The sequence below is a fragment of the Schistocerca serialis genome, chromosome 5 (assembly GCF_023864345.2).
Source record: "Schistocerca serialis cubense isolate TAMUIC-IGC-003099 chromosome 5, iqSchSeri2.2, whole genome shotgun sequence".
Lineage (NCBI taxonomy): Eukaryota > Metazoa > Arthropoda > Insecta > Orthoptera > Acrididae > Schistocerca > Schistocerca serialis.
The window spans coordinates 466,345,269-466,362,474 of NC_064642.1; the positions used below are offsets into that span (position 1 = coordinate 466,345,269).

General features: G+C 45.1%; 1 protein-coding gene across 3 annotated transcripts in view; it reads right to left on the minus strand.

The window, feature by feature from the left end:
- The window catches only part of LOC126481447 (methyl farnesoate epoxidase-like), a 248,962-nt gene that overhangs the window by 167,562 nt on the left and 64,194 nt on the right, over window positions 1–17,206 (minus strand). For all 3 annotated transcript variants that reach the window (XM_050105215.1, XM_050105214.1, XM_050105213.1), the window contains exons 2-3: window positions 16,383–16,637; window positions 2,795–3,013 (exon numbers count right to left, since the gene is read on the minus strand). In XM_050105215.1, coding sequence (XP_049961172.1) covers window positions 2,795–3,013; window positions 16,383–16,637 — 474 coding nt within the window. The remainder of the gene's footprint in view (window positions 1–2,794; window positions 3,014–16,382; window positions 16,638–17,206) is intronic.

The following is a 17,206-nucleotide window of genomic DNA, read 5'->3' on the forward strand; positions in this document are numbered from 1 at the left end:
AAGTACGTCCGACCTCCTGTGGGATTCTCAAAGTTGTGAGCATGGCGGACATGGACGGGGGCTGCAGGTAGGTGGCGCTAGGTGGGTATGTGGGTCGGCCAATATTCTGCAGAGACAGTTCACCCAATTGCGATAAACTCTGGGATCAGTGGTTATCGCAACTGCCCGGTAAAAGAAAGATCCCGGGTTCGAGTCCCGGTACGCGACATGTTTTCACTCGTCACAGCCAATTAGCCCCTCACTTCCCTTTCCTTTCTCCCCCCTCCATCTTCAATTCACATAGAATGCACGCCGGGTTGAGATGACGGAACGATCATTGGAAAAGTACTCCTCCTCATCCGCAGCGTGATCGCTGTCAAACTAACTTAAAAAAAAAAAAAATAAAAGGAAAGTTACGTCCCGCCCTGTGGAATGGGCTCAAGCCCACACATCAATAGCAAACGGCCCCTGTGTGCGGCATGTTTCAAATGAGGAAGTTCTCACGCCGCATCTTATATGTATTTTTAACGAAGGCCGTTTTTGTAAGTGAATCCTCTACTGTGTTCGTCATAAGAATAAAACCTGAGCTAAAGATCACAAAATGTATTCTTCCGCGTTTGCTGGAACCTTACTGGATTTCGTTTCTCATGGAGGCGAAGCCAAGCTGTCTCCAGTACAGTCAAGTACGATAATAGGGATACGTTTTATACTGTGCTTTACGTGCTCATCGATTGAGCGGTCGCGCTGCTGCTACGGTCGCAGGTTCGAATCCTGCTTCGGGCATGGATGAGTGCCATGTCCTTAGGTTAATTAGGTTTAACTAGTTCTAAGTTTAGGGGACTGATGACCTCAGATGTTAAGTTCCATAGTGCTCAGAGCCATTTGAACCTTTTTTGACTGAGCGATAATACGGGACGACAGCTTTACCGCCCCATTTAACTTGGACAGCACATAGCAGCTAGCTGGCCCTATTAACCTTCAGTGACGTGAGCAGTTGCAGTTAAGATGTAAAAAGACACGAGCACAGTACACTATAGCTTCGAATGTCGTTTAATTATTAACAGAAATCGGCAAAACTCTAGCACTACTGCCTGTTACTTAGGTGACCAGACGGAAACCACAGCAATGTTCTCGTTCTTAGCTAACGTAGTATCGCAATGAACAGAATCCACGAAGCCAACCAAATGCCATATTTTCTCCTCTTCTTTTATTATGTGCCGTTCTGTATCCCCGGCAGTCTTCGGCAGTGACGTGTGACAAAGCTTCGTGCAACGATTCCAGCACGCCTGGCAGCTTAAATGTCTTGTTCTTTCTCGCGACAAATCCATTAAAATGGCTCCAGATCATCATATTGCAGTGGTAGCGTGGCAACTGTAAGGATGCAGCATTTGCACGGTGTGCTCGATGCCGTGAGAATTATTGTTTTCCATGTTTCTACGCCAAGCGGGATTAGCCGAGCGATCTAGGGCGCTGCAGTCATGGACGGTGCAGTTGGTCCCAGCGGAGGTTCGAGTCCTCCCTCGGGCATGGGTGTGTGTGTTTGTCCTTAGGATAATTTAGGTTAAGTAGTGTGTAAGCTTATGGACTGATGACCTTAGCAGTTAAGTCCTATGCCGGCCGGAGTGGCCGTGCGGTTCTAGGCGTTGCAGTCTGGAGCCGAGCGACCGCTACGGTCGCAGGTTCGAATCCTGCCTCGGGCTTGGATGTGTGTGATGTCCTTAGGTTAGTTAGGTTTAATTAGTTCTAAGATCTAGGCGACTGATGACCTCAGAAATTAAGTCGCATAGTGCTCAGAGCCATCTGAACCATGTTGAAGTTAAGTCCTATAAGATTTCATACACTTTGAACATGTATCTAGGACGCCTATTACTCTGGTTCGTGTAATACCACATCTGTGGTATAAAACAACGGGCACAGTCCAAACGAAGAATATCTGATTTTTCATTTTTGTTCTAAAAATAAATTTCTTATGCTTTCTTAATTTAAACAACCTTTATTATCAATCTCTTATAAAATATCGATAATTAGAAATATATATTTGGAATGAAAACTGGGATATTGTGTACAATATGTGACCAGAAACAAGAAGACGTGCATTTTTCATAAAAATGGTGATTAGATATGTATTAATTAGCGTATATTTGATAAGTTTCACATTTAAAAGACATAGGTATTCTAAATCGAACGAAAAAAAGCCCAAACTAATATTTAAACCTGCGATCCACGGACGTCAACCTACCATTCTACAACGCTAGCGATTCAGCTTTGCATTCCGTTGACTGAAATATCTTCACTTCATTATTTATTTATGAAACTTCTCAGGAAACTCCAAAGGCAATTATTTTCTGTAAAATTGCGAAAAAATTGAGAGCGATGTGTATCTCGCCACCTTTTATCCCTGTTCCACGCACTTTTTTCCATGCTAAGCAGGAACCAGCGGCAGTCATTTTCACAGCATGTATCAACAACGCTACAGTCAGAGCACAACATTACAGAGATGGAACTAAAGACTACGTAGCTGAAGTACGATTAACGAAAACGTTGGTAACTTTTCACGCATTAGAACATCTTTAAGTTTCATTTAGTGTAACATCGTAAAAAATTATCTAATACGTATGTAGGACCTACTTGCAATAGCGTTACAACACCGATGTACACGTGCTATGGCTGCTGACCAATCATCTCGTTCTTGTTTGTTTACATCAACTTTATATATATATATATATATATATATATATATATATATGTGTGTGTGTGTGTGTGTGTGTGAGAAGAGGAGGAGGTACCAGTCCAGTGGAAGGTTGGGCACACTCACCAGCGCAGAAGTGGAAAATGACGTTGAGCACGGAGAGTGGCAGCAGCTGCTTGAGCTGCGTCGGCCTCCCACGGCTGTCACTCAGTTCTTCCAGCAGGGCGCGCACCTCCTGTTCCACCTGAGCCTGCATGGCTGGCCCGCTGAAGCCCAGAGAGCGCAGGTGTCTCATCACGAAGGCGCGCTGCTCCTGCCACAGCTTGCCGTCCACCATCCCTACACCTGTGCAGTCAAATCACATGTCTATCAGCTCACTGTTTGACGCTCAGCCCACCTGGACCTTCAGTATCAAGACAAAAGGATAAAGAAAGCAAGGAAGGTTAGAACATACATATCCTTGTGCCGACGACGAGGTCAGTGGTCATGTAACACATGCACGTATTTGGGAAGAGTGAGCAAGAAATCGGAACGTGTCATTTTAAAAGAAACCATCGCAGCTTTAGTCAGAGGGGATTTTGAGAAGCAATGGGAAACCTAATTCTGGGTGTTCATCGCTTATCAGTATACATTAAAAAATGGTTCAAATGGCTCTAAACACTATGGGACTTAACACCTTAGGTCATCAGTCCCCTAGACTTAGAACTACTTAAAGCTAACTAACCTAAGGACATCACACAAATCCACACCCGAGGAAGGATTCGAACCTGAGACCGTAGCAGCTGCACCGTTCCAGACTGAAGCGCCTAGAGACGCTCGGCCACAGTGTCCGGCTGTAGCGTTAATTTACGAAAAGTTTCCAGAGAGTTATTAGCGGGCATTAATACGGGTTGTGTCCACCGTTCGAATTTATGACAGTTTCAACTCTGCTGTGGGCATCCTCGATGACGAATCTTGAATGACTGGAGGAATTGCAGAAAATGTTCCCTCCATAGCAGGAGCTATGTTGGACACTCCAGCAAAGTCTTCGTGCTAACTCATCCCAAAGGTGTTCCATTTGGTTCAAGACGGGACTCTGGGCAGGATAGTCCATTGCCCCACATTGCACTGTCAAGCTGGTACAAAAAATCGTCGTCTCCGAACTGTTTCTCTACTGTACGCAGTGCACAGAGCTGTAAAATGTGTTCCTACCGAGCATTTTCTTAAGCGCAAAGAATAAATATTATAGTTTAACGTGCCATCGACATCGAAGTCGTTCGAGACAGAGCTCAGACTTGCAATGTTTCAAGAAAGGGGAAGGAAATGGGGCGTACCTCTTCAAAGGAACCATCCATGGATTTCCATGGAGCGATTTAGGGAAATCACAGGAAACTTAAATCTGAATATCTGGACGCGCATTTAATCGGCTGTCCTCCAGAAAGAGCAGTAGAGGGACGTATCCTAACCACGAAAAACATCCATAATACAGACTCCCCGTATTTTACTGTGGGCACTACACATAATGGCAGGTAGCCTTCCCCAGGCAGGTGTCAAACCCAAATCATTCAGTGATTCATCACTCCAATTCACTCGTTTCTATGCATCCACAGCCCAGTAGCGTCGCTCTTTACAGCAACCCGAGGGTCGCTTAGCATTGACTACATAAATGTGTGGCTTATGAGGAACTGTAACTCATTCTTTTTAACTTTTAACTCCCTACACATAATCATTGTGCTAGTGGGACTATTGGTTGCCTTTCGCTGATTTCATGCGACGTTTTACAACCATCCTTGGCAATGCTGGACGGCCTGTGTCCATCAATATATGTGGTTTCCCTGGTCTTTGTTTAGTTCTTGTTGTCCTTTGCGTTTCCACTTCAGTCACATCACCAACAGCCAACCCGGGCAGCTTTAAAATGGTTAAATTGTCCCATACAACACAATACTCCGACTCCTTTCATGCCCTGATGGAAAAAGAAATCGCAGCACCAAGAAACAATTATGCGACATAAACGAATGTTGGTAGATATGTTTCTATTAAAATTTCACACCAGTCTCAAGAGAGTGGGGCTAGTAGCTACCCTATGATGATGAAAGTCAGGTGAACTTTAAATACATGCTGTCGCTGTCTTGAGAATTAGTCGTCTTGTGATTCGAAGTCGCGAGTTGAAGTTAGAGAAAAATGCCTTTAAGGCGACAGTTACATGATTATAAACAGCTCAATGAGTTTGAACGAGGTCGCATAACAGGGCTACGAGAAACTGGATATTCGTCCTGCGACAGTACAGAAGAACTTGGCAGGGATGCTGCCACAGTGCATAATTACTGGCAGCAGTGGTCAGGAGGTGTTCTGTGTCTCGCTCTGCCGCATCATACTGCATCTGCGGCAGCAATTTGAGCAGCAGCTGGGACCACAGTGACATAATGAACAATTACTGATCAGTTGTTTCAAGGACAGCTCAGAGCCAGATTCCATGTAGCGTGCATCCTACTGACTCCAAACCAATGCCATTTGCGACTACAGTCGTGTCAAGTGACAGCCCATTAGAGGGCAGGGTGGAAGTCTGTTGTGCTTTGTGATGAAAGCTGGTTCTTCCTCGGTACCAGTGATGGCCGAATGTTGCTTATAAGGAAGCCAGTTGAGGTTCCGCAACCAACCTGTCTGTGTGCTAGACACATTGAACCTACAACTGGAGTTTCAGTCTGGGATGCGACTTAGTATGATAGCAGGAGCAGTCTTGTGGTATTCCACTCATCCTGACTGCAAATTTATTCGTCAGTCTGGTGATTCAATCCATGGTGCTGCCATTCATGAACACTATTCAAGGGGGTGTTTTTCAGCATGATAACGCTCGCCCAGATAACCCTTTTTTGCTCTACAGGTTATCGGCATGTTGCCTGCTCGATCACAAGATCTGTCTCCAATCATGCACGTATGGGACATCATCCGTCGACAAATGCAGTGTTATCCAGAACCAGCATTAACCGTCCTTCTGTTGGCCTACCAAGTCCAGAGGCATCGAGCTCCGTCACACAAACTGACATCTGGCACCGGTGCAGCACAATGCACGCACGTTTGCGTGCTTGCATTCAGCATTCTGGCTTTACACTGGCTATTAATGTAACAACATTTCACATTTGCAATGGTTTCTATCATACTTACTTTCACCTGTGATCTTTCAATGTTAATCACTTACCTAAGTTGTAAATAGTCTTAACGTGTTTGCCGCCGGATCGCGTTGTGCAAATTCCACAATATTAAAAAGGGATGTAGTCTTTCGCCTGTAGTGTTCAATCTCGACACCGAAGAATCAGTGACGGAAATAAAAGAAAGTTTCAGGGGTGGAATTAAAATTCAAGGTGAATGGATATCAATTATACGATTCGCTGATGACATTGATATCCTTAGTGAAAGTAAAGAAGAATTACATGGTTTCCAGAATAGAATAAACAGTCTAATGAAAACAGAAGCTAAACAAACCCCCTCTGTTTCAACCCCCACCAAGCTGAATTCTATAATGAAGAAAGGTAGCAGGATAGGAAGAGGATGCTGACGCTGTCGCAAAATGTGCTGCGAGGCGTTCTGCGAGGACTGATGGATCAGTACACAGAGCGTCCTTTAGGATGACACCTTGAACAGTTGATTGTTGCTGGCGGCCCAGAAGGCTACAGAGCTTGGACGAAACGTTCGACAATAAGGCACACACACCCAGGGAGGAAATATAGCACTCCCAGCATTTCTTTTTACTCTGTTTACCCTTTGCACATAGACGCTAAAATGCGATAAGGTTGGTCTGTGAATAGTGTGGTTTAAATAGTTGTAGCGTACTTTGGCGGTCCTGGATAGCGACTGCTACGTCCTTGGCCCATCACAGGATCGCTGGACGACGAGGGGGACCCGTGGAAAGGGGGTAGTAGTGCCACCAGCATGAAGAAGAGTGGCAGAGACGTCTTGCATGACCTTATCAATGCAATCCGAGAAAGAGATGTCGAAGAGCTGAAGTATATAAGAGCCAATTGGCTCTGTACAATGTCCAGCGCTGGGGCTTGTCTACCTGGTGGCGGCAGGGGAATGATAGTGTTGTGGACTGGGAAGACAGCCAACCCACTAGGAGGAAGCCGAAAGGCACGCGTTTAAGCTCACGCAGGCTGGCGTGAGGTCTGGAACAGGACACGGAAATGAGAATAGCCAAAAACGTACGTAGCTGCTGGAATACTTAACTTTAATCCATAATTAGTGAACATCGCTCTTGACGGTACATGTGTTACAGCATCAATAGTAAGTGGTAATGGCGCCTTGCTAGGTCGTAGCAAATGACGTAGCTGAAGGCTATGCTAACTATCGTCTCGGCAAATGAGAGCGTAATTTGTCAGTGAACCATCGCTAGCAAAGTCGGCTGTACAACTGGGGCGAGTGCTAGGAAGTCTCTCTAGACCTGCCGTGTGGCGGCGCTCGGTCTGCAATCACTGATAGTGGCGACACGCGCGTCCGACGTATACTAACGGACCGCGGCCGATTTAAAGGCTACCACCTAGCAAGTGTGGTGTCTGGCGGTCACACCACAGATAGCATCATCAGAAAGTGGTCACTGTCACAAAGATCATTACGGCGTAACCAGTGTGGGGAAAGCCACAAGAGCAGGCAAGGAGATTGTGAGATCGATAGCAGAAAAGGTGCTGAGAGCGGCACTGAAATGGGTACGGGAACCGTCATTAATTAAAGTCAGTAATAAGTTGGTCAATTAGAAGACCACTACCCATCGAAGTGGCACTCCCCCACAGGGGGATAGTGTGCCCTGAAGTCCCTAAGGAGAAGGTACAGGGACGTGAGTTGCTGTATTAAGAGAGGTAGGTCAGCATAAGGAAGTGACCTACCTGGAGGGAGGTAGACATTGCAAATGATGATTGCTGGGTTCGTTTGCATTCATACCGCTATTGCTTCCGGTTAGTATGAAGGGGAACCAGTCACTAATGGTATCAGCGTGAACCAGACCATTCCAGACGCTATTCCAGCGCTGGCACATTTGTGACAGAACTCCCGATAACAGTTAAGCGTTGGACAGTTGTCATCACGGAAGTACGTTTCTTGAAGAGCAAGACGGTAATAACTGTTCCATTCCAGTGAATTAACATGCTGTGAGAGTCCAGGTTAGCCATAAAGAAGCCTAGGGGAAGTCATGTCGCCTGGTCAGTGGTCGCCACCGACAAGGATGGGGTGACATCCATAAATAAGATGTCAGACTCAGGGGGCACCAGGAAGAGGGCCTTGTCCTGGGACTTATGTTTCTTCTTCTTCAGTTTCGGAGATTGAGGATGACAGGGCACAAGGGAGAGGAGGCTTCCGCCAGATCCAAAACTGAAAGAGAGTAGGCGACCATGAGGCACACAGACGGTGTGTCCCATGGCCAAGTTGTGATAGCAGGCCTGAGAGGTGCTGGGGATGGGATCCGGGGAGAACTCAATTGCTGGTGGGCCTGTAGAAGGAGGGTCAATTTCTTGGTTTGGGAAGGTAGTGGCACGTGGAGGGCAGGGCATGAGAACCACCGAGGAGGGGGAGATGGCAGAGGCATGGGGATGGGGTAAGTATGAAGTAGGAGGGGGAAAGGACGTAACAGAGGCAAAAATAGAAGAAATCGACACAAGGTGAAGTTAGTCATATTTTTGGCGGGCCTGAGCGTCAGATAATGGAGTTGATGGCCACAGTCACCACACAGAGCATTCAGTGTACAGTGGGAAAACATATGCCCAAAACCCAAGCACCAAAAACACCTCATTGGTGGCAGGACGTACGATTTCACATCATATTGGTAAAATATAACCTCGACCTCCTCTGGGAGGATATCTTCCTCAAAAGCCAGAATAAATGCACTGGTATCTCTGCAATTGTCATGACCCTTCTGCAGACACTGAAGATGCCGAATCACTCCAGATTAGCCCAGATTTCCTCGTCACTTTTCAGGTAAAGGTCCCTATGAGAAATCACTCCCTGGACCATATTCAGGGACTGGTGGGGGGTAATAGACACTGGGCTGTAGCCAAGTGCCAAGGCGATCACAAGCACGAAGGGCTGTAAATTGGGTGGCAGAAGAAGCTATAATCAACAGGGAGCCTGACTGCATCTTATTGAGAGATTCCACTTCACCAAACTTATCCTCGATGTTCTCTACAATAAACAACGGTTTTGTGGTTGTGAATGTGCCCCTATCTAGTACAGACCAGGTAGTGGGGAAAGTGTTTCATCCCAAGATGGCGAGCCTGGCCCTCCTCCAAGGGCATATCCGGGGAAGGGAAGGCTGCAGGGTCATACAAAGTAGCATTCAGTGATCTGATACCTTTTGAAGAGATGATCGTTTGAGAACAACCAGATTTTGGCAGCAGATGAGTACATAACAGTGCCACCAAATGGACTGGCTACACAAGCTGGTTACCTATCAGGGGGGAGAGGGGAGCCATTGTGGAGAATGAAGAGGGGGAGGAAGTGGGTAGAGGAATCCAAGCTGTTGACGCTGCGGAGGGAGTTCTTCTCCAAATGGCCCACACTAAAGACAGAAAATTTGGAAGTGGATGACAAACCACAATGGGGCCAAAAATGCCAAAAAGGACGAAAGAGGAAGAAAACTGCAAGGAATACAGAGAACCAGGAGGATAGCCAGGTTGACATAACTAAAAACACCAAGAGAGGGGAAGGTGGTGACAGTGGGAAAGGGGCCACGATGGAGAGGGAGTGGCAAGGTGAAGGAAATGCAGCTCAGGAAGGAAGAATGGACTGCAATAGCTCGGGGTCCCGTATGTGGTGTGCACCAACTCACGAAAGAACTGTAAGCCCATTGGGGGGGAGGGGGGCGGGGGGGGAGGGCGGGAGGGGGCTGTAGGAGTTTCATTTTATTATGTAAGTGAATGGCCAAAGTCCCTCAGACCATGCAAAAATAAGTTTGGAAGCTTTAAAGCTTGTCAATCACTTTCTGTTGATGTCGCCATGTACATGCAGTTTGTTTGACTGAGACACATGTGCAGTCAATTGTCCCATTAGTGTCGGGTAATGTAGAGTACTGAATGTTTCAAGAGGAGTCATAATCTTTAGAAATTTAATCCAGTTTGACATTTTATTTTTGTTACTGCATACGCTACTACTCAAAAAGCACTGATACCATACTCCGATGTTTTCTATTCTGCACTTAGTATTCAACCAGTTGTTATCGTTGTTTCAACAAGAAAACAATCACTAAGTTATTCCACATCTTCTTTCTTGAAACTGACGGTGGTTTATAATATTGAATTACATAGTCCACAGGAAACATCATTTCCAATTTTGCTATGATCTTTATTTCCTCACTCTCCTTTGCTAAGGCACCATCTGCGGTTGTTGAAGCAACTGTGAACTGCTTACCACTTCCACAAGCTGCCATTTGCTGTTATTAATACACCAGCTCTCCCAGCTCTCTCTTAGTTCCACTGCCTAAGGCACGTAAAACAAACAGACAATATATCAGTGACAATACAAGAGACCGTACAAATACTAAACAAAATACAAAATATTGCTCCAGGCCACTACTGATTCATACTGCCACCTGAAAGCCTGTCCCTGCTTCTCCCTAAAAATCATTGCAAGCCTCTACGGTGTGATCCTTCACATAGCCGTCGAAAACTTCAAATTTCCTACTTTTCCTTAAATCCGACAAACCTACCGTTGAACCTCCTCCTACCGATCCATCAGCCTAACATCTTTGAATCAATCATCTCCCAACACAAACATACTTGTAAGCACCTAAATGTGGCTTTTGGGCTAGATTTTCTTCTGACGAACAACTCCTGTACCTTTTACCATGGATGACATTCTGATATCCTTTTAAAACTCCTTAGGTATGCACCCACAATAAACTATGTCCATCTTAGTGAGTCCTATCCTACTGTCCATACACTGAAGCGCCAAAAAACGTACAGGCATGCATATTCAAATACAGCGATATGTAAACAGGCAGAATACGGTACTGCGATCGGCAACGCCTATATAAGAAAACAAGTGTCTGACGCAGTTGTTAGATCGATTACTGCTGCTAAAACGACAAGTTATCAAGATTTAAGTCAGTTTGAACGTGGTGTTATAATCGGCGCACGAGCGATGGGACACATCATCTCCGAGGTACCGATGAAGTGGGGATTTCCCCGTACGACGATTTCACGAGTCTACCGTGAATATCAACAATAAGGTAAAACATCAAATCTCCGACATCGCTGCGGCCGGAAAAAGAACCTGCAAGAACGGGATCAACGACAGCTGAAGAGAATCGTTCAGCGTGACAGAATTGCAACACTTCTGCAAATTGCTGCAGATTTCAACGCTGGACTATCAACAAGTATCTGCGTGCGAACGATTCTACGAAACATCATCGAAATGGCTCTCGAAACCGAAGGCACACTCGTGTACCCTTGATGACTACACGACACAATGCCTTACGGCTAGACTCGGCCTGTCAACACCGACACTATTCTGTTGATGACTGGAAACATGTTGCCTGGTCGGACGAGTCTCGTTTCAAATTGTATAGAGCGGATGGACGTGTACGGGTATGGAGACAACCTCATGAATCCATTGACCCTGCATGTCAGTAGGGGACTGTTCTGCCTGGTGGAGTCTCCGTAAGTGTGCAGTTCGTGTGATATGGGATCCCTGATACGTCTACATACGACTCTGACAGGTGACACCTATGTAAGCATCCTATCTGATCACCTGCATCCATTCACGTCCAGTGTGCATTCCGACGGACTTGGGCAATTCCAGCAGGACAATGCGACACCCCACACGTCCAGAATTGCTCCAGAGTGACTCCACTAACACCTTTCTGAGTTTAAACACTTCCGTTGCCCACCAAACCCCCCAGACATGAACATTACTGAGCACGTCTGCGATGCCTTGCCCAGTGCTATTCAGAAGAGATCTCCACCCTCTCGTACTTTTACGGATTTCTGGACAGCCCTACGGGATTTATGGCGTCAATTCCCTTCAGCACTACTTCAAACATTAGTCGAGTCTATTCCTCGTCGTTTTGTGGCAGTTCTGCATGATCGCGAGGGCCCTACACAATATTAAGCAGATGTACCAGTTTCTTTGGCTCTTCAGTGTATGTAACCACAAACAAGCGTAATTCCCGCAAATGACATCTCGCTCTGCCCTTTCTACATTCTCGCATAGCCCCGTACATTGCTGATATGATTAGGCCCTCTCCTCCTTTTTACCTTCTCCTATATGCCAATGATACAATTATCCTAACACCACACTCCAACATACATAAATCCCAACGATTTCTTCAACTCCATCTCAAACTAGTGCATCCAGTGGCTTCTTAAACTCAGCTATTCCAAGACACAGACAATACTTGGAACGATCACCCGTAATTTTCACCCCAATGACTTCTACCTGAACATCTATATATTGTTCGCTTTGGGATAGTAGTGGGGGGGGGGGGGGGAGAAGGAGGCAACAAAGGCAGCTCGGAATCTTTGTATTGTTTGTGTGGCTAGTTCTTTCTGCCAAAACACGTAAGAAAAAGACTTTTTTGCCTCAAGAAATATCGTTTTGACATGAATGATTTTTCACATTCAGGAAGCCTCGATAAGCCAGAGAGCAAATCATTTAAGCGTCATCTGACATTTGCATGCAACAGGCAATGGTTCAGAAGTTGGGAGCGGTAGTACTGCATGCTCTAATAAAATATAAATGTATTTTTGCTTGATTGACATGAGTTGGCTCATTGGGAATTCCATTGCAATGTTCCTACTTGGGACCAGTTATGATGTCTTTATATTAACCTCTAAAGAGGAATTAATCACCAACAACTAAGACACACACAGGTTGCAATGTAAGAAAGACGATCTAAAATATTTCATTACATGTTGATAGTACACAATAAACGCACTTCCTGGTTTGATGCTTCTTTAGCTCAGATCTGGTACATTTCTGCAGGTGTGGAATCAGTAAACTACCTGATCGTTGTCAAACTGTTTTAGGTAATGTAAGAGAATGTAGTGTTGCTGATTAACTTCTCTCTGATTTTTACTGTTGTGATCAATAAAACAATAGACAACACTATTAAAATATGGACTGTACTAATTCAAATGAAATTCGGATTACCACGTTATTCTTAAGACGTAAGTCTATTTTAGTAAAACATTATGTATCTGTAACAGGAGCGTGCTTACACCAGCACGAATTGGGAAGATATTACTCATTCTCGTCTTCAAAACAGATTGTTTTTACTTGCTGTCCCGTGTCAGAATGAAGTATTGTGGGAATGTGACAACTCATAAATAAAATTTCCTTATCGATTTTCGATTTGACTGCTTGTAGCTCTGTAACATAACGGCTAAATTTGTGGTGGGAAGTTCCTATGGGATCAAACTGCTGAGGTCAACTTAATCTAACTTAAACTAATTTGCGCTAAGGACAACACACACACTCATGCCCGAGAGAGGACTTGAACCCCCGACGGGGAGAGCCGCGCGAACCGTGGCAGACCGCTAGGCTACCCTGCGCAACACAACGGCTAAAAACGTTTCCTTCAGCGAGACTGCACAAAGGAACTTTACAGTTAACAACGTTACCTCACAGCTAGCGGAATAGTGCAGCGTCGTGTCTCCCTCACTGCTCCAATGCTGGCTAGGACGTAAGTTCGCAACGTAAAATACAAGATTAATTGAAATTTCCATGTCGAATGACTGTCCTCGAGCCAGAAGCATAAACTGATAACTTTATTTCACGCGTTATGAGAAAATCACTGAGATTATGTAACAGAAATGATACAGACACATGAAGTGGATTTTGTGTGCTAATTCTGTTCATCCACGAAGTACATCGCCTCTTAGAGGATTGACACACATATCCTGTGTTGTTGCCGAGATCCAGTTATATTTCTAGCAGCGAATACCAGCCTTGAGCGGTCTAGAAAGTGACTACAGTGCACATCTAAAAGACGTTGAGGCCGTGCGCCGAGGTACCCTAAGTGTATGTCAGTGAGTCTTACCTGGTTTCTATGACTGGGTTTAGGGACTACAGCATCGCCACTAATAATACTCAAATGCGCCGACTGTAAACTAAACAACAAAAATCATTAACTGTTACAATTATTTGTGTTTTTCTGTCTTAAGCATACTGAAACCAAGAACTCATCGCCAGATACGTTTCACATTTTTAGAACTCTCCAGTAGTTATATTGTTCGTAATAACAGACTTGGAATACATTTTTCTTGGGTTCGATGTCAATGGCACTATCCGTGAAAGACAGATACACAAATGAAGGAACAAGAACATAGCATCGGTTGCAAAACGTAACATCTACAGGGAGACTCGTATGCTATGAATAACATCAAGTACCAGACCAAGAATGACTATTATACAAGAAAACATAAGAAATGACAGAAAATACAGGCTCAAAATTTCGTTGAAAATTAAACTAGCAAAGGTACGCAGTGCAACTTCGATTCCAGAGAGAGAGAACCTGGAACGACAAGTTAAACAACCTGAGCATGGTACTGAGATTCTATATATCGCTTGTGCAGAGTGATATTAATTTAGCCCCTAATGTTTTAATGTTAACGACGCCTCTGGCCTACCATATTAGTCATATTTGAGAGTTATCGAGTTCTATTTCGGCGGCACAGATGGGCAGACGTTTCTAGAATTTGCAGACACTATGCATATCCTGCTGAATCATAAAGCCAAACTACCACTAAGTCAGATTATAGTCCGTACTTAATTTCTATCTGTAAAAGAATTGCTCGAGAGTGTGTGAATAGCATCAACACCACTAACTCCTCACACTACACACTACACAGACCCAGGATATGCCAGATAATCGCTGAAAAATGCTCTATGCTCTCATTTTTCTGCCAACGGCTTCATTTCTATCTGAGGTCTGTCACCCCATTACCAAAACGATAAAAAAGTGTTACAGTCTACCACAGCACGATTTTCTGTCTCTCTTGCGTCTTTTTAAGATCAAAAAGACGCAAGAGAGACAGAAAAATCATGCTGTGGTAGATCAAAAAGACGCAAGAGAGGCAGAAAATCACACATGCAAACATCGGCAAAAATATTCAGTAAGCAAATGCGCAAATGCACTAAAAATTGGAATGAATTCTCGAAACATATTGCGCTAAGCATGAACAAATAAGAGGCTGGTGCAGTTTTCATTATTTAAATCATGGATGATATACCTGCCAGCTTTCCTGAAACATCAAATAAGTCATAACATTTCTTCTGGCTGCTTTTGTACAAAGACCTGCACGTTAAGATATGCGTGCCATGCTTCATGATTGCACACGAACTTTCCGACGAATAGGTTTTACATAGTTTTTAATAAAACAGAACGTCCACAATTTACATATGCCCTCCATACACTCTTTCCACACACTTACACAGCAAAATGTAATTAAGTAGTAATTATTAAAGTGATTACTATTACGTCAGCAAGGTACTGCAACAAAAGTAAACAAGATTCTAGAAGCATAACTTGTATAAATTGATCTCTTGGTTATGGTGTCCAGTATTATAAATGAACACATTGCAGTCACTAAATTAGTGTGTTGTATCAAAAAAGTTAGTGTGGTTCAAATGGCTCTGAGCACTATGCGACTTAACTTCTGAGGTTATCTGTCGCCTAGAACTTAGAACTAATTAAACCTAACTAACCTAAGGACGTCACACACATCCATGCCCGAGGCAGGATTCGAACCTGCGACCGCAGCGGTCGCTCGGTTCCAGACTGTAGCGCCAGAACCGCACGGCCACTCCGGCCGGCCAAAAGTTAATGTGGTTCTTAGGTAAAGTTTTATATCTGATGCAGTACTGTACAAAGTGGGAGGGCATGATACACAACAAATTGATTTACTTCTTTACATTTTCACTCACAGGTATCTCGTAAAACGTTTCGTAACTTTTAGCAGGGCCTGGGCTGTCTGACACTGGATATTAGCCAGAGGCTATCCACCTCACGTCCTGTTCACGTGATGGGTGTGTGAAGTTGTGCTGACATGGTAACGCTATGGCCTAAACATCGCCGACGCTATCAGACAAGGAACTGTATAGGACGAAACCTGCCACGGGAACGGAATCGGTCACGTGAGGCCCTGCGGCGAGGTGAGGAGGGTGAGCGAGTGAAATTCGGTTCGTTTCTATTGAACTTCCTCCGTTCCTCTTCCTCTGCAGCCATGAGACCCCCCCGGTTGTATGAAAGATTTCAGACTCCATATCTGTATCTGTTAAGGTTGATGCAGGTTTCTATAGCAAAAGTCACTATTTCTAATTTCGTTGCCTGCAACTACCTCCTAAAGCCGGACGCCCACCCCCTATTGACCAAACCTTTATGCTCTTGCACAACTTTGAAGATACTGAATTGAGATTTTTGCAGTACTGTTGTATTATGTGCAGAAGTCTGTTTACAGAGTATGGTGAAGACCGAATAAAATGTGGTCTTGCTTCTTCAGGACCATGGGTGTGTGCTTAACCAAATCGTACGCACAGTACAGCTCACGCCATCCCAGCGGCAGCGTCAGCTGTACTAATGTGAGGAGGGAGGGGGGGGGGGACTGCTCTCCCTCCGACTACACACCAAGCAACCCTAAGATCGCGTACTTCACTGTAATGGTAAAAACTTTGAATAATTTGCTATATTATGTCCCAGAAATGATGGATCTCGTAAAAGTTCAGTACAAGCGCAAGTAAGAATAACAGTGCAACTCACCTTTTCGCAGCCTCAGAGTGCGCAGATACGTGAAGAAGTTCTGGGGCCGTCCTTCAAATTCGGGCCGTGTGAGCACCTCGCGTATGAGGCTACTGGTGGAGACGATGACGGTCAGGTTGCCGCCCAGATGTAAACCGATCATGGGCGACCCGTACTGCTCGGCGAGGTGTGCGAACGCCTCCTGTTGCGATCCGAGTTTCTTGGTCAGCCGACGGACTTGCAGGTAGTTGCCAAACACTGGAAGCCATGTTGGACCTGAAGAGGGAACCAAGAAGCCGTCCTTAGAGATATCCATCAACGTAGGAATCTTAGTTTCTCGTTCGCTGGGTAGGCTGTGTACTGACGTTTTGTAGCTAACGCACGAGGGCTATTTGGAAAGTAAGGTCCGACAGGTCGCGAAATAGAAACGACAATGAAAATCCGACGAAGCTTTGCACAGATGTTTTGTACAGTGTCTCTAATATATCTGTCGGTCGTGTCACCTCACTCTCTTCAAGTTCTGAGCCCTCATTGAGCATGTAAACATGACTAGAACACTAATCTCTCCCGCTAAGTATGGATGCCCGCTGCAAGGTTTCGCCTTATTTCATGCAACCCCACATAACGTACCTGTCACGCATTTCCTTCTTCGAGACAATTCTCGGCCGCACACTGAAGGGGGTAATGAGACGGCCATACAGCGTTTTCGATAGGAAGTGTTTGTCCACCCACCATACAGCCCATGTTGGCTCTCTCTGAGGTTCGTCATTGCTCATGTGAACCGCTTGCTATGAAGATAGCGCACCACTGCAGACCACCGTAGGGGAGTGTCGGAGAGCTCAGTT